The sequence below is a fragment of the Neovison vison genome, chromosome 14 (assembly GCF_020171115.1).
Source record: "Neovison vison isolate M4711 chromosome 14, ASM_NN_V1, whole genome shotgun sequence".
In the NCBI taxonomy this organism is placed as follows: Eukaryota; Metazoa; Chordata; class Mammalia; order Carnivora; family Mustelidae; genus Neogale; species Neogale vison.
In genome coordinates this window covers 165,848-188,316 of record NC_058104.1, presented here as the reverse complement: position 1 = coordinate 188,316, position 22,469 = coordinate 165,848, and the positions used below count along the sequence as shown (strand labels likewise).

At 61.3% G+C, this 22,469-nt stretch overlaps 2 protein-coding genes across 7 annotated transcripts; one reads left to right on the top strand and one right to left on the bottom strand.

The window, feature by feature from the left end:
• Positions 1-1,123: 1,123 nt before the first annotated feature.
• On the bottom strand, positions 1,124-11,801 carry ZNF598 (zinc finger protein 598, E3 ubiquitin ligase). The gene is made up of 12 exons (XM_044233952.1): positions 11,556-11,801; positions 6,689-6,801; positions 6,013-6,142; positions 5,697-5,908; positions 5,379-5,596; positions 4,883-5,000; positions 4,096-4,295; positions 3,848-3,932; positions 2,976-3,760; positions 2,437-2,587; positions 2,173-2,323; positions 1,124-2,082 (listed from the first exon to the last, which is right to left on the bottom strand). Exons 1-12 carry the CDS (start codon positions 11,799-11,801, stop codon positions 1,729-1,731), a joined length of 2,763 nt encoding a protein of 920 aa, XP_044089887.1. The 3' UTR covers positions 1,124-1,728.
• Positions 11,802-12,115: 314 nt separating this feature from the next.
• Positions 12,116-20,038, top strand: NPW (neuropeptide W). 6 transcript variants are annotated; one of them, XM_044233099.1, is made up of 4 exons: positions 14,591-14,695; positions 16,756-16,873; positions 18,924-19,607; positions 19,829-20,038. In XM_044233099.1, the coding sequence occupies exons 3-4, from the start codon at positions 19,168-19,170 to the stop codon at positions 19,869-19,871; spliced, it is 483 nt and encodes a 160-aa protein (XP_044089034.1). In that variant the 5' UTR covers positions 14,591-14,695; positions 16,756-16,873; positions 18,924-19,167; the 3' UTR covers positions 19,872-20,038. The 6 variants fall into 6 exon arrangements, 5 of the variants coding, with proteins under 5 accessions (XP_044089031.1, XP_044089034.1, XP_044089033.1 ...); XM_044233098.1 differs by lacking the exon at positions 14,591-14,695 and adding an exon at positions 15,121-15,231; XM_044233097.1 differs by lacking the exon at positions 14,591-14,695 and adding an exon at positions 16,461-16,673.
• Positions 20,039-22,469: the final 2,431 nt, after the last annotated feature.

Below are 22,469 nucleotides of genomic sequence, written 5' to 3'. Positions count from 1 at the left end.
TTTTATGTTGGTTACTTGTTCTGGTCTGTGTAGTAACGTCCCAGCCGAGGGCAGCAGGACTGAGAACTATCCCTGGGGCTGGAGGGCTGGCTTTGCCACATCCAGGCTGGCAGGGCTGTCTCTGGCAAGTCTCTTCTCTGTGCCCCGGGCTCCCCTTCCCAAAGAGGACGTAATAGTTGCAGCCACGAGGGTGGGGCCACTGAGCTGGGCTTGGCACAGTGCCACACCCCCTCAGTGGTGCCGTGTGGTGAGGTGGTTCTTGCTTCATGAAGGATAGCTGATTTTCCTCACTGTTAATGAGGTCCCCCCTTTTCCAGATTACTCTTCTGTGGGGCTGGTAGTCCTTGGGTCTGCAAAGGGGGCATCAGTGGTGAGGGGCTCCCAGCCTGTCCAGGGAAGACAGGTGGCCTCCACACAGCCCAGGGGAGGGTAACGAGGGTGAAGGCTCTTGTTTGTGGAGGGGCCCTGAGCCCTGGCCAAGCCCCCGCAGCCCCCCTCGACGCCCTGCATCATGCAGGCAGTACCGGTGTGGCCGGGCGCCTCTGGCCCCTCGTGGTCGTGGGCGCCCCTCCCCGACTCCCAGAGACAGGTTTCTTCTCATGTGAAGACATTTTCTGTGCCTGATTTGGCTGCGTTTAGAACTGTCTTCTGCTATTTGTGTGTGTTTCGGGCAGAAAGGGGTGCTTTCTGTCTGGTCCCCTCCCCACATACTGTATGCAAATAATGAAGCACAGATTACTTTCTGGCTGGATGTCACACGCGCCCCCCACTGCTTCTGGAGTGTTCCTGTTCATTGCTAATAGCTCACTACTCATCTGCGGGTGCAAACCCGGACTGTGTAGGACCCCATGCTCTGGAGGGATGTTTTACTGGCGACACGAGTGTAGGTCACACATGGCCATGTCTATTCCTGGAAGGCCTGGGCAGTGCCAGATGTCCAGGACTGGGCCCCGGGCCCAGACCAGCTGCCATGTCCTGAGAGCAAAGCCCAGCTGCCCAGCTGTGTGCACGGGTCACCCCCTCCGCAGCTGGCCCCTGGCTGGCCACCAGAGCTGGAGCTGCAGATGACTCTGAGTACCCCTCGCTGCAGGGAGGGCAGAGGAGCTCAGAACAACCAGCTATGTGCATTATTGCAAAATAAATTTATTTGAAGATACACGGTCTTATAAAAGGTCAGAGGCAATTTGAGATCCCAGATTCAGCTTGTCTCATACAAAGATTCAACTTCGAGGAGCACAATTTCGTGTCTGTTTTTAATCCTGAATGTTCTTGAATCACGAAACAGCCAACCGTTTACACAACACTCTCAACACGTGACTCTGGCACCAGCGGCTCCACAGCTTCTGGCTGGGGGGCCGCCGCACTGCAGCCCTTGGGCTCGGGGGGCCTGCAGAGGGCCGCTGTTGTCACTAGCTCTGACAGCACAGACAGGTTCCCACGTCCCGGCCCTTCCCTCCCCTCACACCTTCCAAAAGCATGAGAGCTCAAACTCAGACCAGCCCACCACGGAGGGTGAGGTCTTCGCGCTTCCCAGGAGGAAACCGGATGGACTCCTACGTGATGGTGTGCAGACAGGGCAGACCTTCCTGGCAAGCCCAGCGGGCCGGCCGGCAGAGGGACCAGAGCAGGTGGCCTCACCAGGGCCTTACCTGGCTGTGTGGCAGCCTGGAAGGAAGGAGGAGGGAGGAGGCTCCTGGGTGTGGCAGCTCCTGCCCACGCTGGCGGGAGCTACGTGAGGATCCTGGCAATGGCTTGCAGGGAGGGGAAGTCGTGGTCCTGGGCGGCGTGCAGTGCCTGGTGGCTGCTGACGTCCCCGTGCGCGAGCACCTGCTGGCAGGTGGGGCACACGCAGCAGTCCAGGCCTGCCGGCCGGGCACTGCCCTGCCACGCGCTCTTCTTGTTCTTCTTGGCCTTGGTGCCAGGAGGCCTCTCCCGGCCCCGGAAGTGCGTGTGTGCGGACAGCAGCTCCTGCTGCTTGGCCGTGTCGGGCAGCAGCACCAGCAGCTCGTTGAAAATCTTCTGGAAGTTCTCCCCGAGCAGGTCACGGCAGCTCTTGTAATACTGGGCTGCGGAGATCACGCCCTGCCACCCAGAGCCAAAGCCAGTCATGCCCAGGCTGGGCTGAGCCCCCACAGTGACCGCGTTGGCCCCCCACACCCCTGCCTGGCTGACCTGTCTGAACTCCCCCGAGTGGCTCTTGAACTTGCCGAAGCGGGCCTCGTCGCTCTGCAGGAAGTCCCTGATGGACTGGATGAGCTGCAGGTTCCTTTCCCGGAAGTTCTCAGGCACCAGGTAGGCCTGGGGCGCAGCTGTCAGCCTGGGCCTGAGGGTCAGGAAACAGGCAGGAGGGGGTGCCTTAGCCCTTTGGGGTGGCCCAGGGTGAGGACACTCCCCGGCCTCCAGGGGCACAAGGTGGGGCGGCCCACCCCTACTTACGCTTTCGTGGTGGTGACAGTGCTGGGGACACAAGCTGGGTGGGAGCCAGGCAGGAGGCCTGAGAAGCCAGGGGGTGGCTTGCTGATGGGGGGCACCAGGCCAGGGGGAGGTGGGGGCGGAGTGCCCTTCAGGAGCACCACAGCACTGAAGCCTGTAGGGGAGGTGGACCAAGACCCAGATCGTGACCCGTTCTCCACGTGCTCGGGAGGCTTCCCTTGCTGCCCTGCCTACCAAGGTCAGGCTCCGTCCACAAGCCACCCTCCGCCGGACAGCAGGCCCAAGGCCCGACAATGCCAAGAGGCAGCACACATGCTGAGCTCCTGCCTGGCAATCCCGGGCTGGGGCGACTTCCTCCCCCAGCTCCAGAAAGTGCCAGGGTTGCCCCATCTCACAGGGAGGGCAAGCAGCCCGCTCATGGTCAGTGGTGCTACTAGGCTTCCCTCCCCTGCCTGCTAGCCTATCACCGCCCCTCACGGTGTGCTCCCAGCCCTGGCCCCCTTCCAGATACCCAGAAGCAGGCCGCAGGCAGACACACATACCTGGGGGAGGGGGCATCCTGGGTGGACAGGGGACTCCAAGCGCTGGGAAGTCTTCCTGGGGTGTGGGGCAGGGGAGGGGCCCCAGGGGCCGTGGGAGCCCAGGAGGTTCCTTGGGCGTGCTGCGAACCGGGGCCGGCCCCTCTGTATGTCCATTGACGATGAGGGCAACCGGCCCCTCGGCTCTGCCAGCGCTCGTAGTGGGAGTCTGCTCTGCCCCAAGGGGCCCATCTTTGTCAGGGGGCAGTGGGGGCGGTGAGATGGCACCTGGCTTCTCTGAGCCCACCTTCTTCTTTTTGCCGACCTTGGTGAGGGTCTGGGTGGAGGCCAGTGCCAGGAGGGAGGAGACGGCTACCGTGGTGGGCACACTCCGCAGCTCCTGGGCAGTGAGGCCGGTGCGGCCGTCCTCCTCCTCCTCCTCTGAGGGCGGCGGCCCAGCCTTCTTGCTGCCCTTGCCTCCCTTCCCAGCCTTCCTGGCAGGCTGGCTGCTCCCGCTGGCAGCTGGGGCCCCTGTGGTGGGATGTGCCACCTTTTTGCTGCCACTGCCGTTCCAGGCAGAAATGAGACTGGTGGGGGCAGTGCTGGGCTTGGAGGCGGAGGACACCAGGGCAGGGAAATCGTCCTCCTGGAAGGTGCTCCTGCCCCTGGCAGGGACAGGGTAGGTGAGCCCCAGCCCCACGGGGCCTGGGGCCGCCACTGCAGAGCATGAGGAGGAGGAGGAGGACGTGGAGGCGCAGAGGCTGGGGAAGTCTTCCTCCTTGAGCTTCGAAGTGGGAGGTGGGAGGGTGCTGAGCCCAGGGAGGGGAGTAACGTCAGTGGCCTGTGGGCTAGAGCCCACCCCACCCCCACCCTGACCCAGTAGTGCACGAGTGTACCTTGGAAGCACAGCCCCTGGGGCTGGGCCGGTTGCTGGGGTGCCCTCTGGGCTCACAGGACCGTTCAGCGAGGCTTCCTTGAGGCCTACGAGGCAACGAAAGGACCTAACGTCAGGGATGAGAACATCCGGGGGTGAGAGCAGACCCTCCAGGGGGCGCTCAGGGTTCTGCCCTGTCACTCCTGGGCACTGTGCCAGCTGGGAGCCTGCCTCGCACCTCCCAGGCACCCACAGGCTGCGCCAGCTCACCTGCACCTTCGCCCTGAGTACGGGGCGGCCGCCGGGGGCCTCGGAGCTCCTCGAGCCCCCGCACCCCTGCCTCGTCCTTCTTGACTCTGCCACCCTCCTCCCGGTCCTCACTCCTGCGTGCCTCCTGCTGCTGCTGCTGCTGCTGCTGCACGGCCACCGAGGCCCGGATGGCCGCTGCCACTTCCCGGTCCTCTTCTTCCCTGGGAGGGGGAGGCCTTCAGGCTGGGCAAGGCCTGGGACCAGGTGCTATGCAGGGCGAGGAGCTGGGAGGGGCCTCCCCCACCCACCCAAGCGTATCCTCCGTTGGAGACGTCCTGGGGCCAGCGAACCCTGTGCCAGCCAGCCCTCACTGGCCAGCAGAGGGGGATGCAAATGCAACAGGACTCCTGAGCCAGCTGGTCTCAGGCTGGGGCTCCCCAGGCAGCACATAGGCCCAGTGCTGTGGGGTCCAAGATGCCTCCATCCTGTGGGACACTGGGGACAGCGCCTGGCCTGGGCACGTGCCTGCAGCGTGAGCATCTACACTGAACCCCATCAGGGACACAGGCCCCTCTGGCGCATCCCCACCTGCAGGGTCCTGGCGTCTCTGGCTAGAACCAGAGAAAAGAGAAGGGGATGTCTGCTCACTCAGGACACTAAGCAGACCCCACCACCAAGCCAAGGACACCAGACACCAGTAAGCCAAAGTCCCCCGAACCCCGTGCAGGGTGCCAACGCAGCTGCGGGCTGCAGCCACCGCCTCAGGGGTGGCATCAGGAGAATGTTAGCAGCACGCAAATCCTCCCACCTCTTGTACCTCCAGCTTCCTCGACGGTTCTGCTGGGCTCCACGACCACTGGCCCGGCCAGCACGGCCTTGGCGGTTGTACCTGTCCACCTCCTCGTAGTCCTCACCCCCGATGACCCCTGCAGCCGGCACAGAGCCTGTCACGGGCCTGGGCCAGACTGAGGCTTGTGCTCCACCTTGCCCAGCAGAGACCTCCTCACTCCCCCAGCACAGGAGCCCGAAGGACCCACTCAGACTCCTCTGGGGTCCACACCAGCCCCAAGGGGAGAAGGGTCTGCCACGGCCCCAGGCACTCCACAGGGCTCTGGCCCAGGAGCCAACCCCGACCCTCACCCCCTGAATTGTGGATGGAGACACCAGGAGCTCCCTGGGGTGACCAGTTTCAGGCATGTCCCCTGTCCCACCGACACACGACGGGTCAGACCGGGACCTAGGTGCGGGCTTTCCAGACCGCGGAGTGCGCGCGGCTGCAGCCCGAGGGAGCCCCGCTCACTCACCCTCGTTGCGGCGCGAGTGCCGGGGCGCATAGCTGAACTGCAGGTCGATCTGCCGATTCTGGCGGGCCTCGGCGCGGCTCCGGCTGTGGCAGGTGGTCCTGTGGGCCTTCAGGTCGATCTCCGTGCGGAAGGCGTGCGTGAACTGCTCCGTGCTGCAGCGGCCCTCCTCGCACAGGAAGTGCTTCTCCCGGAAGTGCTCACGCAGGTAGGCATAGTCGCTGGCGAGTCAGGGTGTCAGCGGGAGCCAAGGGCCCAGCCCTGCCCACGGCCCCGCCTCACCCCACCCCGCCCCCTGTGGCGCCCAAGGCCCGCGCCCACCTATAGTAGTCCTGGGCCCCGTCCGCGTCACAGAAGTGACAGAAGTAGTGGTCGCGGCGCAGGTGTTTGAGCAGCTCGTCGTTGTCCAGGTAGCGCTCATCACAGAACTTGCAGAGTGGGTGTCCACGGTGTGAGGTGTCGTCGGGGTCCCCCTGCATTCGGTGTCGCGCCAGGTCCTTGCGCGAGTACCACTTGCGCTCGTAGGTGAAGATCTGCAGGCGAGAGGGTGCTGGGCGCAGGTGGGCCCCCTCCCATGACCCCCAGGGCCCAGCCCCCACCTGCCTGCACCTGGCTATCCCCGCCCCCGCAGGCACACCTTGAGGTGCTTGAGGCACAGCTTGCAGCAGAAGAGCTCGTGCTGCTTCCGCATGTGCTGCTCCAGGTCCCCGAAGAGGCCAAACGGCGGCAGCGCAGGGCACTGTGGGCACTCATGCTGAAGCAGCTGCCTAGAGAGACACCAAAGGCCCCCGACCCTGTAGGCACTCGGTGGCTGTCTCGAGTGCTGCTAGGACCAGCACTCCCCCATCCCCGCCGTCCCCCGCCCCGATGCCCCGCATCACTCTGCCCGCGGAGTCCGGCTGCTCCTGGCCTGGATGGCTAAGCATTAGCAGGGCATGAAAACTGGGCCCACACCGGGGCCCACCCCCTCTCCTGGAAGGGGACGATCACTCCCAAGACAACTGTACCCCTTTACAGGGTTTTGCTGCCACACGCTAAGAGCCCAGTTCCCAGGAGCTCTAGTGAGCATGGCAGAGCCTCAGAAAGCAGGCACCATGCGCTATCCTGCAGTGCCTTCCCTGGACTCACCCCTGCCCCTGCCTCCACCACCCCTGCAGGCAGGAGCAACCCTGTTACAGGAGAGGAAATGGAGCATGGGCCCTAACATCTCGTCCCAGGGATGTGAGGAACACAGGAGGGGACCAGGATGTGCTCATTCCCAGTGCAGGGCTGGCCACAGCCCCTCCAAATCCCAGGCTGAGGCTCCCTCTTACCTGTACAAGGCAAAAACTTTTCCATCAGCAAAGTAGATGTCGTATTTCTTCTCGTGCTGCAGCTGGTGGAGGGAGATTGTAGCAAAGGCAGGAAGCTTCTTCCCAAAGACCACCTGGAACCAAGTGAGAGGGGGGTGAGCAGGGCCGCGGACACCTGGTGGAGGACCCCGTCCGAGAAGAGGGAGGTACTCAGCCCCTGGTGAGAAGGCCGAGGCCCGCCCGGCAGCAGCACTCTATGCCATCCCAGCCTGCCCAGGCCCCTCTCCTCACCTGTAGCCAGAGGGCAAGCCAGGGGTGACGGGTTTGTAGACACAATGCCCGGCCTCGCCACCAGGGGGCGGCAGGATTCCCCACTTATCCATAGGCACACCAGCCCCGTAGGGGGAATGGAAGTCACCCCAGAGGAGGAGAGGTCAGCAGTGAGCCCCTGGGGCCAGTGACATGGACCACATGGTCGGGCAAACCAGGCCTTCATCACATGGGTGTTGAGCCCAGGGCAGAGAAGGGAGAGATGCCACCCAAAAAGCCGCTAGGGAAACAATGCCACCAGGACAAGCTGGGCAACGACGCATCAAGCCTAGCCACCCTCCATCCACCTGTGATGCCACAGGAGAGGCTCCCCCGCAGGACTCAGCCACAGCCCCTGGCTGCCTCCTGCTTGTTAACCAGCTGTCAGGGTGCCAAAGTGCAGAGCTGGGGCGTGCTGGCCACGGCCTGGATGCAGACCCCTGTGCACCTGTTTCCCAGGACGTCTCAGGTACAGCCTGCCAGGCTGACCCCCGGCAAACTCCTGTCCCAGTGCCTCCAGGACCCTCTTGCAGGCTCAGGTCTTCTCTCTGCACTAATGAGGGCACTGCTCCTTCCAGCACTCCCTCTTCTCTAGACCACGACCATACTTCTGATTCCTCTCCACAGCCCTTCCCACTCCACCACTGTCCCCTCCAAGTCTGGGCCTGGTCGCTTGCCTCTGTTCAGAGTCCTCACCTTGGGAACAATCATGTCAAGGTCATCTCTGCTCTGTTTAGGCTCAGCTAGGGAGGATGTCTGAGATCACAATGGCCATGAACTTGGGAAAGCAAAGCACTGGCTGGGGAGAATGGTAGTCACACTGTCCCCAGCAGCTGGATGCTTAAGACTAGTTCCCTGGGAGTCTGGGGAAGAAGCTGGGGGGCTCAGTGTGCACTAGTGATGACACACTGTGGGGCGAGCAAGCTGACCCCAAGCCCCTCACAGGAGCCCAGGGGAGGTACCCTGGTCCAACCACACCCATTCTGGGGGAGGCAGAAGGATGAGCAGTGCCCCTGCATCATCCTGTCTGGTGAATGCGGCCACCCGCTCCCGCCACTGCCCCCACCCCACATGGAGTTTGGGCAGGTGCTTCACCGCAGCTACGCTCCCATGGCTCCCCCTCCCCCTGGTTTCCTTCCCAGGCCTCTGGACCTCACGCTGGCCTCTTCTCACTGGATCTGCCCTTTTAGGACAAGGCCACACCCAGCCCTCACAAGGGCGCCTTCCCAGTCCTGACCACGGTTCGTCCCATTTCTTGCTGGGGGACCAGCGCCTGCACGCACAGGACCACGAGCCAGGCAGAATGCTGCTGGCCAGCCACAGACCAGAAGGTCTGTCGTGGAACGAGCTGCCGGGACTCAGGGGCCCTAGCTACCCTGTGGCAACAAAGGGAGCAGGTTCAGGAGCCCCAGCGTCCTCCCTCCCACAAGGGAGCCCCTGCCGAAAAGCATCCAAGTCCCACAGACTCAGCAGAGGAACAACTTCCTTCCCCAGAGGAAACCTGTGCCGAGATGCCACTGTCACCACTGTCCCCCCAGCTCCAGCGCCTTCCTCTCAGAGGTTGATCGGGGGGTGTCTCACTGCCGGCACCCTTGCTGTGGACAGAGGCGGGGTGCAGTTCCCAGGAAGGCTGCCAGGCTGTGTGGGCAGAGGTGGTGGGGGAGAAGTCTGTCTCTCCAGAGCAGTCTCTTGGGAAAGCCAATGCTGGGCACACCTGACCCAAGCCAGGAGAGGGGTGGACACTGGGGTGGCTCAGAAAGGGACGAGAACTGCAGGAAGAGGGATGTGACCATGGAACACAGGTTCAGGGCTGGATCTGTCTGAGAATGAGGGTGAGCAGGCTTGGCACTGGGGGCAGGAACGGCAAAACGCTAAGGGGCCCTGCTAAGAGCAGGCTTGGGGCCCCCAAGGCGGGCAGGAACGGCAAAACGCTAAGGGGCCCTGCTAAGAGCAGGCTTGGGTCCCCCAAGGCCTGTGCCAGTGTCAGGATCGGCGATGAGTACACAACAGGACAGTAGTGCAGCCTGGTGTAGCCAGCATCCCTGCCCCCCACAGAGAGTGAGATGAATGGTGAAACCAAGTCGCTGGACAAGGACCACGTGGTCTGACCAGGGGTGGGGAGGAACCCACCAGAGATCCAACCAGCATGGCCTGAGACCCACCCATGCTGCTGATCATGATGAAGGGGTAGGGTTATGGATCCAAGGACAGAGGCACAGGCCAGGCCTAGACACTTGAGGATGGACCATCCTGGGAAGCCCCTGGGTCAGCCAGGCTGTCAACGTCCAAGAAGGAAAGGGCATCCATGGGTGGGCCCCAGGATGGTTGGGCTAGTCCCTGAAGAAAGGGAGAGGGAGCTGGGATGAGAGCCCTGCTCGGACCCCCGCAGGGGTGGGTGTGTGCTCCTGTCTGGGGCTTTGCTGCCCCCCACTCCCAGTACACAGTGGGCACTCACTGTGACTGAGTGGAAAAGGGTACGGGTGGTGCCAGCAGTGACCCCTGGTGAGAGTGAGCCGATGGCAAAGGTGGGTGGTGAGGGCCCCACCTAGGAAGTTCAGGCCCCAGAGGAGCCAGGCAGACCAGGCTGGCGGGGAGGGGCCCTGACACCGGACTAGCAAGGACAGGCAGCAGGCCCCGCCTCCTGACCTGCGTCACCCTCCCCGCATGTCTGGCCCATAAGATGGAAGGAGGTCACACTGGCTCAGATACCCCCCACTTGGTACGGCGGCCCCATCAAGCCTCTCTGCTAGAGACGGGCATCGGGGCAAGGCAGAGAGCAAGACTGGAATCAATGGTCAGAAGAACAGGGACTGTGGGAAAGGTGAGACGGCCGCTGACGCTGGTCTTGACCGGGAGCCAGCCTGGCCTCCAACCTGAGCACCTGCTGGGCGGTCTGGCTTCATCTGGCCCCCGCCTGATCAGCAGCTGCTGGGCTGCTCTGCGTCTGCTCTTTGCAACGCCTGCCCCACAGTGGGCACCCGGAAGCCCTGAGTCGAGGTGGAGGCCTGTTCCGCACAGGATCTTGGCATGCTCTCCTCGGGACATTTACGCACTTAGTCCCAGCACGGAGGACAGAGCAGAGACAGCCCCTGGGGGTAGCTGCGGGATTCCGGAGTGGGCATGGGACATTCAGAGGACAGGGCAGAACTCAGTCGGGGAACAGGAACAGCTAGGGTAGAGGTGCCAGTTCAAGGTGGGAAGAAGCAAGATGAGTGAGAGGATCGTCATCTCCCAAAGTTCCCAGGACACCCTCCTGATGCCCAGTAATTCAGGGCAGGCCCAAGAGGTACGCCAGAACCGGCCAGAGGCACCCAGTGCCAAAGCACACCCCTGTGGGAGCCTGCTGACAGCTCATGTCAAGAGCTGCTTGCCACAGAGCACTGGGAGGGTGTGGGACCCACAAGGACCAAGAGAAGCCAGATGCCAGCCATAGCAGCCACACAGAGGTGTCTTCTCACTTCCGGAGGAGACCTGCAGCCCCTGCCTTCCTGGAAGGGAACTACAGGTGCACTGGGAAACCTGGCCCTTCAAGGGTGACCTCATGCCAAGCAAGACTGGCAGAGCTGGAAGGTGCTCACTAAGCCACCGGCCCAAGGTCCTCCCCACGATTCCCGTACCCCAGATCTTTCCCAGGTCCGTCTCTTGTCCACCCCATTACAGAATAACGGCATCTCTGTCTTTTTTGAGAAGAGCACAGAGTAGGTGCTCATGAAATTACAGCATCGCCTTGGCTCCCTAACATAAATGTCCACCTAGAACAAAAGCAGAAACACAACTAAGGAAACCTACTGCTCAACAATGCCGTTTCTGCGTCACTTCTAGGAAGAAGAAAGTCAGATTCCCTGGCAGATGTCACCAGCCCAAGCTTTCCATGAACAAACCAAAGGAATTTCACAACGCTGGAAGCAAACATATCTCAGACCAAACCAAGGGAGCGCCAGTTAGGTGCTCCCAGCCAGCATCGGGCATTTTTGGGGGGGGGCACACTCCACGGTGCCCTCTCTGACCCCCTCCAAGGCTTCCAAGTCTGGACAGAGTCAGAAACATCCCGCCTCCACTCTGGACCTGACCCCCACCCCCACCCCCGTTGGAACTGGCAAGGAGAAAAACTTCTAACACTTTTGTCTCCATCCGCCAACAATCCTAAGCAAGTCTCGGTGGTTCAGCCTTCCCCCTCCGGTGAGCAGGTGTAAGTCCCTCAATAGTTCAAAGCACCAGTCTCGGGAGGACCTTGCCCGGGTTACCCCGAGGAGCCACACACACAGCTGGGCTGGAAATTCCCACTCTGACCCTCTGCTTCCCGGACAGACTGCCATAACCGTCCGGACAGACTGCCATAACCGTCCCCATAGGGACCGCTCCCTCGACCACCCGGCGGGGCCACCTCCTGCCTGCCGGCCCCAGATGCCCCCCGGTCGGCAGCCCGCCCCGGTGGGGTGGGGGCTGCCGCCAGGCCTGTCTTTTGAAAGCCGGCGCCGCCAGGCCCGCGGCCGGACACCAGAAAGGCAAAGTCCCCTTCCGGCCGCGCCCCGCGCCCGCCCCGGCGCCCCGAACGCGCGGCCCGGCCGACGCGGCGCACCTGGCGCAGCTCCTCGCGGCACACGGCGCAGTAGCGCTGCTCGCACAGCACCCGCATCTTGGTGGAGCAGCGGTAGCACACCGGGTGGTCGCAGCGGCCCAGCGCCGTGGCCTCCAGGTCTCCGCAGCACAGCACGCAGCTCCCGCCGCCCCGCTCGGGCGCCGCCGCCGCCGCCTCCAGGGCCGCGCGCCGCCCGTCGGCGCCCGCCGCCGCCACCGCCGCGGCCGCCGCCGCCGCCGCCGCCATGGTCCGGGCTGCGGCCCCCTCCGGCCGGCGCGGCGCGGCGCGGCCTGGCTCCCGGCGGGCCCGCCCCTTCCGGGCGACGTCAGCGTCCCGCCCAGCAACGGCCCCGCCCGGCGGAAGCGCGTGCCGTCACTTCCGCCCCGGCGAGGCGCGGACCGGGGGCGGCGGGCGGGGGCCAGGGGACCGGACGAGCTGCGCGGGCTCCGGACTGGGGGCGCGGGCTGGGGACCGGGGGCCGGACGAGGGGCGCGGGCTGGGGACCGGGGGCCAGAGGGGAGGCGCGGGGGCTGAGAGGCCCCGGGCAGGACCGCAGCGCGCCCCCACTGCGCTGCCGACGCAGCGCCGCCGGGCAGCTTGGAATTTCGGAGCAGCCGCGGACGGCGTTCCCCGCGGTGCAGCGTGAGTGCGCCCCTGCTGTGGGTGGGCCGTTCTCGTGCAGACGTGCTGTCTCGTGTGGATCGGAAACCGCACGTTCTGCAGCTTATTTGCTAAATGTAGCCGCCGTGTGGGGAGCCCATCGTTTCCCCCCAGCCCAGGCCGCTTGTATTTGCAGCTCACGCAGAAACAGGCCTGGTCAGCAGGCGCACCCCCCACATACACACACCCTGTCCCAGCCTCCCCAAATAAGAAACTTATGCAAATTGTTATCATAAAAGATCGTTTTTTAATGACCTCCATCTCGGAGCCAGGGGCTATCTCCCCGGATCCTGATAAGAACTCAGGCTCTTCACTGGCACCCCCGACCGACCTCGGGGGCTTGGCGCAGAGAAGCATGAGGGCAGGCTTGCTAAGTGGACGGTGGTGAATACTGGGCTTCAGGCCCCTGCAGGGAGGGCTTCCTCGCTACCCTTGGGGGACAGGAACACTCCAGACCTCCCTTTTGCTATCAAAGGAGGAGAGTCAAATCTGAAGCCTTCTAGAAAAAGGCAGTGTGTTGTTGGGGAGCGAGCCTGGACTTGAGAATGAGACAGAAATGGGCTTGAAACCCCAGTTCAGCCACTTATTTGCTGGTGAACTTGGTTAGCTCATTGAACCCTTGGCTTCCTCACTCTTGAGTTGCAAAACGGTCATCATCACATCAGGTAAATCTGGTGGACGGGCCACATGCAGATGCCTGCTCACTGTCACAGCCCCACTAAATGACAGCAGGCAGAGGAGTAAAAGACTGCCAGTCCACGAGAACAAAAGGACAGGAAGGGAGGAAGCAGCGAGTGAAAGATGTAAACAAATTCTGGAACAACAGGAAGAGTGACTCACTTTACAAAGCATCCTTGAGACCTTTGGGGGGAACGCTGATAAGAAGTTTCACTGAGGGTGAACCGAGGCAGGGGACTGAAAATGGGAGCCCCTGCAGGTCAGTGCATGGAAGCTGGGCACCTGGGCCCTCCACCCCTGCCGTGGCTTCTGTATCCAGTCCACACCCCACCCCCCCTGCTTGGGGTCCTCCAGAGAAAAGCTTTATTGCGCACCCCATTGCAGAGTGAAAAGCCATTCCTGCAGTGAAGCCTCCCGCTCGGCAAAACCACGTCCCCACAGAAAGAGCATCAAGATGTCACTCACAGGTGAGGGCAGCCAAGGACGTCCAGGCTCAGGAGGAGAGCCTGCCGTGTGAAAGATGGACCACACCAAGCAGACCCAGGGAGCCAAAGGAAGCTTTAGAAAGAACTGTATTTGGGGTGCCCGGCTGGCTCCTTCGGTGGAGCACGTGACTCTTGGTCTTCGGGTGGTGAGTTCCAGCCCCATGTTGGGTGGGGAGCCTACTTAAAAAAAAGAAAAAGCTGTATTTGACATTTGCAGAAAAGATGCTGCTTCCATGCAATGAGGCTAGGATTCCCCGAACAATAACGAATACAGAACAGTTAGGAAATAAAGGGCTCTTAGAAATTAAAAACATGAGTAAAAGCTCAAGAGCAGTTTGGGAAGGTACAGTTGGGAGACATCTGCCAGCAAGCAGACACACAGACAGAAGATAAAGAAGCTGAGACACTGACTCTAGAAGGCGCACAGTCTAATTCGTAGGAATGTGAGGAAGAACAGAGAAAGCAGAGAGGCGCGGATTATATTACCGAAGGGTGCAAGTGTTCACGCTGAAAGGACCCAGCCAGGGAGGAAAGGCCCTCAGCAAGCGATGTCCGCTTGGAGGACTGCGGATGAAGCAAAGACCCTGACAACTTTAGGAAGGACCGGGTAAGGAGGGAGAAGATCCTAGAGGAGGGACTGAGAATAGGACTTTACTCCTGGAACACCGGAACCCAGAGATGGCCTCAGATTTCTGAGGTAGGTTATTCATCCACAGATTCTACACCTAGAAAATCCTTGCACTAGGCATAGAGACATGGACATAAAAGGGACAAGTTAATTAGGTCTCATGTCCCCACTTGCGTGGAACTGCCAGAGGGTTCCTGTCTCTACAACATTAGGGTATACCAGTTGGAACATGGCCTGGCATCCAGCAATCGGGCTCCAACCCGGACAAGAGCCAAAGCAGAGCGCGGGAAGGTGCCTGTACAGATGTTCCAGAAAGAGGGTGCACAGCCTGGAGCAGGAAGCTGCCGTCTCCCACAGCGGGGCCTCTGGAGCAGACATGGAACCAACCAGGCTGTCCTCGCGAGCTTGAGCATCCGGAGAAGGGACTTTGAGGAACTCCTCCTGTCTCTCAGAGCCTTTGGGAGAAAGTAGCACAGTGAGCATGTACACAAACAAGCAAAGAAGAAAACGCCTTCATGGGAAAGGAAACGTAGTGATCGTCCCCTTGGCGGGGGACAGTATTTACGCAGCCATAACAACATAAACGGTGGCCAGTGAGTTCACCCAAAGTGGTGACAAAATCCGAACAGAGGGAGGGACCAGAGCTTCATCTACAGTAGTAGGAAGCCTTCTGGCGCCTCGTAAAGCAGGTAAATCGGAGAGTAGCGGTTTACAATCTCAGGGTCTGTGGTTCGCAACTGGGGCCAGTTTCACCCACAAAGCGACGTTTGCGGTGGTCGCAGCAGAGCAGGAGCGTTACTGATGTCCGCTGGGTCATGAGTTTCCCGTGGCCACTGTTAAAAAAATGACCGCAAACTTAGTGGCTGCAAACAACACAGATTGACTATCTTGCAGTCGGAATTCCCAAGTTCGGAAGCGGTCTCACTGGGGTAAAATCAAGGTGCAGATGGGGTGCATGCCTCCCGGTGAGAATGCATCCCATCCTCTCCGGCTTTAGAGGCCCCCCTCCTCCGTCTGCCGTCTGCCAGGTGCATCCTGCCAGCCTCTTCTTTGTCACACACACCCCCTCCACCCCGTTCTCCGAAGCCGCCTCCACACTTACCCAGGTGATGGCCCTGGCCCACCTGCCTGATTCAGGACCATCTGCTTCTGCTAAGGTCTGCTGATGAGCACCCCCGGTTCTTTCATCTGCAACTTCTCTCCCCTGCTCTACCGCGTCTAGTAGGTGTGCACAGGTTCCAGAATATCTGGGGCACATACGTCTTGGGGAGGGGCTGTTATTCTGCCTGTACAGTGGGGGTGACGCCCAGGGATTCTGCTGGCTGGTCCCCCACGTGTCGTAGGGTGGTGCTGAGGGTGCTTGTCACCCTGATGAGGTGATAAGTTATACTGGGGGCTTCGGCGGGGGGGCTTGCAAGGAGAGCTCCGCGGGAGTGGAAATCTTTGCTTTCTTGTTCTGGGCTGTGAGTAGGTACACGCGTGCACACATGGCAGATGCACTTGTGAAGACAGGACGTGCATGGTTTACTCAAAGTACATCGTGGCTTCTTAGAAAGCCGCTGCTGGGATAGCAGTTGAGTTTGTGATTTTTAAATAAGGGGTAAGTACCGGCAGAGAGAGCTGAAGGGGTTGGGAGCTGTTGCCTCTGGAGAGCAGTACTGGGATGTGAAAGTGTGGGTGAGGGACAGTTTTAAGTTCTTCCCTATACTAGCATTCTTTTTATAATGTAAATTACCTTGATAGACATAAATACTTTTTTAAAAAGAAGACAAAACAGATTTGCTCAATCGCACCGTCCTTAGGATGGCATCCTTGTTGGGGCCAGGGCCTGTGTGCGGTGTTGGGACTGCAAGTGGCCCCGGCCCACAGGCAGCTTGGTGCCGTTGGGGAAAGGGAGCATGCAGGCACTCCGAAGCCATGCTTCCCTGGTTTCTAGGAGGGTGTTGGGTGGATGAAGGGAGAGGTGAGGCCCAGGAAGGAGAGTCAGCCCTCCTGGGCCTGTCACCTCCTCCCCTCCTCCCAGAGTGACTCCTGCAGTGGGGGGAGGGCTCAGGGCTGGGCAGGGCACAGAGCCCTTCGTCCTCCATACCCCACATTGGGAGTTCCCAGGACTGTGGTGTGCTTTGCTGCCCCAGCCTGGCCCTGGGCTCTCTCCCCACATGCCTTCTGCACACTGTTGCCCAGCAGGAGCTCCGCTCTGTCTCAGCGGGGGCCCTCATCGTCTCATGGGCTTCACAGCCATAAACAAGCAGGACAGGTATTTAAACTTCAGATCTGGAGCATGGCGTCCTGCAGGGGACTCTCTGTGATGCTGTGTTTGAAATGGATCCATGCTGGTACCTGTCGTTCTGCTTCATGTCCCAGCAGCCCCAGAACCCATACCACCTTGCTGCAAGTGATTTTGCTGGGCCCCCGCCAGGGGCACTGGAACCTTCCCCTGATGAACTGGGGTGGGGTGGGGCTCCAGGCAGCCCCCCACCCACCCCCCGCCCCCACCAAGTACTCTTAGCAGGGAGGATATGCAGCGTCAGGGGACCCCAGCAGCCCGCATCGGGCTGTGCTGCCCGCCCACTGCACACTCCAGGCGGCTCTCCAGGCCAAGGGCCCCCTCAGGGAGGCTGCTTTCCACACAGCTCCAGGTCCCTGTGGTCCGCCAGGCCCCTCCAGGTGCGCCCACAGCTGCCTCTCACCTCCTACCCGACTAGTCCCTGCGCCAGTCACCTCTCCATCAAAGCGTTTTTACCAACAGCTCAGGAGGCCAGGAAGCCTCCAACAGGAACAGCAGGAGATGGTGGCCCATGCATTCTGGGGGCAGCTACTGTGTGCCAGGCCTGGCACCGAGACCCACGCCTGGATTCGTACTCGCAGTAAGCTGAGGAGGGGCTCTCACCACCCCAGTCTGCAGGTGAAGAAACTGACAGGAGAGGTCGAGGTGCATGCCTCCCCCCCATCCCCACCACCGAGCAGAGGGCGCAGGGCCTGGTTCACTTCTCCCCTGTTCCGCAGGGCCTTTGTAGGGAGGGCTGCATTGCTTCTGAGTGCCCCCCAGGGCTCCCCACAACCAAGTTGGGTCCCTCCTGCCTCAGAGGTGCACCCTCTGTCCTCCCAGCACCTCTGGCCCCTTGACGTGGAGGAAAGGCTGTTGCCTTCACTCCCAGAATCTCGCCTTCCCTTTCGCTGAGAAGACTGGCAGAGAGCGAGGGGCAGTTTCCATGGAGAACTGCAGTTCTGGTCCCCACAGCGGTGCTGTCAGGCTGGGGGGGCTCTAGGTCGGACCCCACTCGTCCCACCGCTTAACCAGCAGTGGTCTGAGCAAGTTCATTTTCCTTGTGCCTTACTTCATTGATAAAGGAGGTCGGTACTGGTCCATTTTGGGGTACCTGGCTGGCCAGTGACCCTTGATCTCAGAGTTCTGAGTTCAAGCCTCACATCGGGTGTAGCAATTACTTTAGAAGATAAAATTTTTAAAAAATTTTTTAGAAGATTTTATTTGAGAGAGAAGGAGTAAGTGAGAGAGAGCGCACGCACACAAGCTGGGGAAGGGGCAGAGGGAGGGAGAAGCAGCCCCAGCGGGGCTCCATCCCAGGACCCTGGGATCATGACCTGAGCCGAAGGCAGATACTTAATGACTGAGTCTGCTACGTGCTCCCCAAAATAAAATCTTAAAAAAAAAAATCCCACCTCATGGTATTGTTTGGAGATCAAAATAAGACATTTCAGGGTTACCTGGGTGGCTCAGTTGGTTAAGTGAGCACCTCTTTCACTCTCTGACAAAAAAGTGTTAAAATTTTTTTTTTTTTTTTCTCCAGGATCCCTGGCATCTGGGACCTAGGAAATGTTCCATGAGTTGTGTGCTTGCTGGGGGTGGGCTAAGGTCAGATTATTTTGGGGCCTGCATCCCTCCTGGGCTGGACTCAGGCAAGAATGGGCCTGGCTCTGCCCTCTGGAGAGGTTTGTTTTTTTTTGTTTTTGTTTTTTTTAAAGATTTTATTTATTTATTTGACCGAGAGAAATCACAAGTAGATGGAGAGGCAGGCAGAGAGAGAGAGAGGGAAGCAGGTTCCCCACCGAGCAGAGAGCCCGATGCGGGACTCGATCCCAGGACCCTGAGATCACGACCTGAGCCGAAGGCAGCGGCCTAACCCACTGAGCCACCCAGGCGCCCCATCTGGAGAGGTTTGTTAGACGCATGCACAGCGGAATACTCCAGGGAACCGTTTGGATCAGGGCCATGCAGACAGGATCCTGAGGGACGAGTACAAGGGTGGGAAGGACATTCTGGGCGCAGAAACACAGAGGCAGGCAGCATCACAGGTTGTTGGGTAAGGCAGAAAGATGAAAACTGGCCATCTGAGACAGTAGTCTTGGGGGAGGGGGTATCACAACCAGAGAGAAGGCTGGAGGTCCACAGGGCCTTCTCCTGCCCAGGCCGGGGCAGGGCTAAGAGGAGGGGTTTACTTTTTATTCCAGAAGCCGTGGGGAAGCACTAACCATCTCAGGGAGGGCCCATGTGGCCAAGTTTGTGGCTGCAAGCATCCAGCTGCAGCTGGGAGGTGGGCTGGAGGGGACTCACCAGAGCGGGTGGAAGGGGTGGGGGGGACAAGAGACAGCCCTCAGGAGAGGAGATGCATAGAGGGTTCTTGAATGATGCGGAGGATGCCCACCAGTCAGCGCTTCTGGCCCCACTAGGGTTCTTATAGCCCCCCTCCCCCCAGTCTTTCGTCTTCTGGTGCCCACCTGCAAGAGTTCTAGCTCAGGAGGCATCCCCGGACACGTCCCCCCACCCCACCCTGGTGTCCTGACAGTCCTTCTTGAGCGGGGAGCAGGGGCGTCCCCAGCAGAGCATCACTTAAGAGTTCTAGCTGAGGGCCCACTCCTGGGAGAAGGTACTCACAACCCACGCCCCTGTCCCAACAGCCTGGGCCGCTCTTCCCTCTCCAGCCCTCCTCCTGCTTTTCTGGAGCGCAGCGAGTACCGTGGGGGCGAGGGGGCGGGGCTGGCGAGCAGTTATAGCGGGGTCCGCCGCGCTGGCCCACCCGACGCTCCCCCAGCTCCCCGACGACGCCGAGGTCCCGCAGTGCGCCCGGACCCAGCCGAGTCAGCTGCAGGCCTGCCCCGCCGGGCGGCAGTCAACCTGAGCGCCCTGGCGCGGGGCCCGGCAATGCGGGGCCCTGCGGTGCGCGCCTTGCTGTTGCTCCTGCTGCTCCTGTCGCCCCCCGCTGGCGCCTGGTACAAGCACGTGGCGAGTCCCCGCTACCACACAGTGGGCCGTGCCGCGGGCTTGCTCATGGGGCTGCGCCGATCGCCCTACGTGTGGCGCCGAGCGCTGCGCCCTGTGGCCGGATCCCTTGCCTGGGACACCCAAGGCCTGGGCGCGTCCCCCCAAAGGCTCTTTGCCAAAGACACCCTCTCCCCGGAGCCCATCCCCCGCGGTGCTCTTCTGCTCTCCTCGGGGGTTCGGGAACTGTTGGAGACGGGAAGCGGGAACCCCAGCGCAGGTCTCGGGGTCAGTGCGCCTTGGAGCCAGCACGCCACTGAGCCCCAGCAGGAACTGGAGCCCCGGCTGGGGGCCCCTTCCTGGACCCGGGTGAAGCAGGCCAGGTACGTGGGGAGAGAAAGGGGGCGGGGACCGCAGCGGGTGGAGGATGTCTGGGGAAATCTGCGTGCCCACGAGAAACCCCACGATCTTCCTATCTCCCACTTCTTGCCCAGAAAGGTTTTCCTGGAGCCTCCTACCCTTCCCATCTGGGAACGGTAGTTGGGGGGAAGATTAGTGGAGGGTGCACCGCCGTCTCCCTAAGGTCCTGCTTTGTTCTTTCTAGAGCCTTTGGCGTGTCTCCTGTTCAGCCATGGTCTGCACAGTGAACCACCTTTGCCGGTTCCCACTTCTCCCCAGGGCCATCCTGAGTGCACCTCTTGCTGGTGATGCCCCTTGTCTGACCCAGAGGGAGTCTACTTGTCTGCCTGGGCACACAGCTCAGGCCAGGCCAGATGGTCTGTCTGGCCAATAAAAGCTGCCTGGTTCATGCGTTCCCGCGTGTGATGCCTTTCTTCTGTGATGTGTTCGTGGCATCTCGCTTCAGGGTGCAAATAGCTTCATTCACGCCCTGGCAAATATCAGGAGCCCTGTCCCTGGCCTGGGGTGTGCCCTCTCCTAACCAGCTTGATCTGTAAGTGCTTGGGGGATTGGTGAAGAGGGGACAGAGGCAGAGACTGGTCCCCTTCCCTCTCTGCCACTGCATCTCCTGTTCCAGGATGGGGTCATCAGACGAGGTCCGAGGGTCCCACAGGAGAGGAGAGGTCGCAGGGTAGGTAGGTGCAAGGCAGACCCTGGGTCCCACTGCCATCCACCAGAAAGAGGGAAACAGGACTCACACCCTAGAGTCAGAGCCCCCAATGCCAGCCTCCCAGGAGCCCCAGAGTGCCCCCTCACTATGCCCTCTGGCCAGGCTGGGGAGGAGTATGTTTTCCTTAAGGGACCTTACGACCAAGCAGCAGTCCACCCAGCCCTTCCCCCATCTCCCAGGATTCATTTCAAACCTGACCGCTTTTGCACCCCTCCTTCCCCTCATCCAGTGGCTTCTGGAGAGCAAGTGCAAACCCCCAGCCCCTCCTTCAAGACCCCGCTCTCCTCCTAGGGAGGAAGGACCCCTGCCCCCTCAGAGACCCTTCCACTCTTATCGCCTCCGCATTTTCAGTTATCGGCCCCAACCCCCATATAGTTACGCTCTGCTATCGGGAATAAGGGCCTCCCTCCACCTGGGCCCCCTTACAGCTCCCGCTCACAAGTGTCTGGGCCTCTCCCCGCTTCTGCTTCCTTGTCAACCCTCTTCTGCGTGGGCTCTGACTCTCACAACTATCCAGGGCCTCCAAGCACCCAGTCACCGTACCCTGATGCTGTCTGCCCTTGGGCCCTCCCTTGGCCATATGACAAGGCCTTCCACTAGGACAGCCATCCAGGAGCAGAGGAGGGTGGTCCCGTACCCCTTGAGCTGATTAGCTTCGAGATACTCACATGGAACCAGCCCCCACGTTCTCCTTGGCCTCTGGAGGCCCCCATCTCTCCTTACTGGCAATTCCCGCTCATCTCCTGGGTACATCCTTTTCCCCATGTTTTCTCCTAATGTGAGTGCTTTTTTCTCGGCCCTCCCCGTTCTTACTGACCGAGCCCTGACTGTACAGATTCTGATTCCAGGATCAGCCCTGAGGGAAGGGGTGGCCACAGACTCCTCAGGTGAACCCATTCTCTGCACTCCAAGTCCATTCCTGCTCCTGCGTCTCGCCAAACTCGGCCTTTCAAAGCATGGGCGTCCTGATCTGATCTCCCTTCCAGGGCACAGCACCTCACTCTCCACCACCAACGGCGCAAAATCCACGTTCTGGGGCTGGGCCACACAGCTGCCCTGTCCCCTGGTCCTGTTGCTCCTTCCTGTTCCCCACACAGACTGCAGGAACTCCGCGCCGGGGCCAAGTGGTCTGCATATGTTTGGTCACAAGCGCTGGACACTTGGTGAGGCTCTAGATTTCCCTTGCCTGGAGGTACCCCAGTCCAGAGGGGTGGACACCAGGTCCAAGGTGAAAAAGCAGTGCTGATTTGGGACTTGACAGAAGCCCGGCTTCTCTGCCTACCGCCTTCCTGGCACCCCTGTGCCCCTGCAGTGCAAGCAGCCCCCAGGCGCCGGCCTCACTCTCAATCGCCACCCAGCAGGGCAAGGCTGGACCGAGTTGGAGCCGGAGCGGGTGGGGGTTCCCGGGCCAGCCCCCTGAGCGAAGCGATCCCACCGAGAGCCGGCAGGCGGCGCTGCGCGGCTGCGCCTTCGGACTTCAGCCCCAGTCCGCGCCTGCGGTGGTGGGCGGGCCCAGAGCGAGTGGGCGGGTTCCTGCGCCACCTCCCTCCGGTGGTCCGCGCGGTTCTCCCCGTTTCTCTCCCTCTCGGCTCCGGGTGTCGTGTTCTCTCTCTTAACGTCGCGCTGGTCCCGGCTGCTGCAGTTTCGGGCTCTGAAGAGAGGCCTGGCGTAGTCTGAAGGGGGCGGCCGTAAGCGAGGCCCTGTCATCCCATGGGGCCGTTAATACCCAGTAGGGAGGCGGCGCGGCCCGGGAAGCTCCAGGGCATTACCCGGGCGTCAGAGTAATGGCTCCACCCTGCAGAAGGGCCCCCACGCCTTCCCCCGCCGGCGACCAAGCCTCTACCCACGGCCACGCCCCGGAGTCCCCGCCCAGGCCCAAGCTCCGCCCATCGCTGCGGGGCGCCGCACCTGGCAGCTAGGTTCAAAGCTCAGAGGAAAGCCCCTTCCCTGCTCCGGGAGCCCTGGGCCTACCCCTACCCCAGGGGGCCCCTCTGAGAGCCCAGGAGAGGGAAGCCCCGAGAGGTCTGCCTGCTGTTTATCGCAAGGCCTGTGTAGCAAGGTGGCAGCGAGGGCGTCGGGGGTAGGGGTGGGGATCACCTCCCACCGGCCTCCCCGC

Excerpts from the sequence above, each read along its gene's own strand:
- ZNF598 (XM_044233952.1), bottom strand. The coding sequence starts at position 11,801 with ATGGCGGCGGCGGCGGCGGCGGCCGCGGCGGTGGCGGCGGCGGGCGCC. Across the intron at positions 6,143-6,688 it reads AAAGTTTTTGCCTTGTACAG|GCAGCTGCTTCAGCATGAGT; the intron begins GTAAGAGGGAGC and ends GTGTCTCTCTAG. Across the intron at positions 2,083-2,172 it reads ACTCGGGGGAGTTCAGACAG|GGCGTGATCTCCGCAGCCCA; the intron begins GTCAGCCAGGCA and ends TCTGGGTGGCAG.
- NPW (XM_044233096.1), top strand. The coding sequence starts at position 16,329 with ATGGATCCATGCTGGTACCTGTCGTTCTGCTTCATGTCCCAGCAGCCC. Across the intron at positions 16,874-18,923 it reads CGCCTGGATTCGTACTCGCA|CCTGGGCCGCTCTTCCCTCT; the intron begins GTAAGCTGAGGA and ends CTGTCCCAACAG. Across the intron at positions 19,608-19,828 it reads ACCCGGGTGAAGCAGGCCAG|AGCCTTTGGCGTGTCTCCTG; the intron begins GTACGTGGGGAG and ends TGTTCTTTCTAG.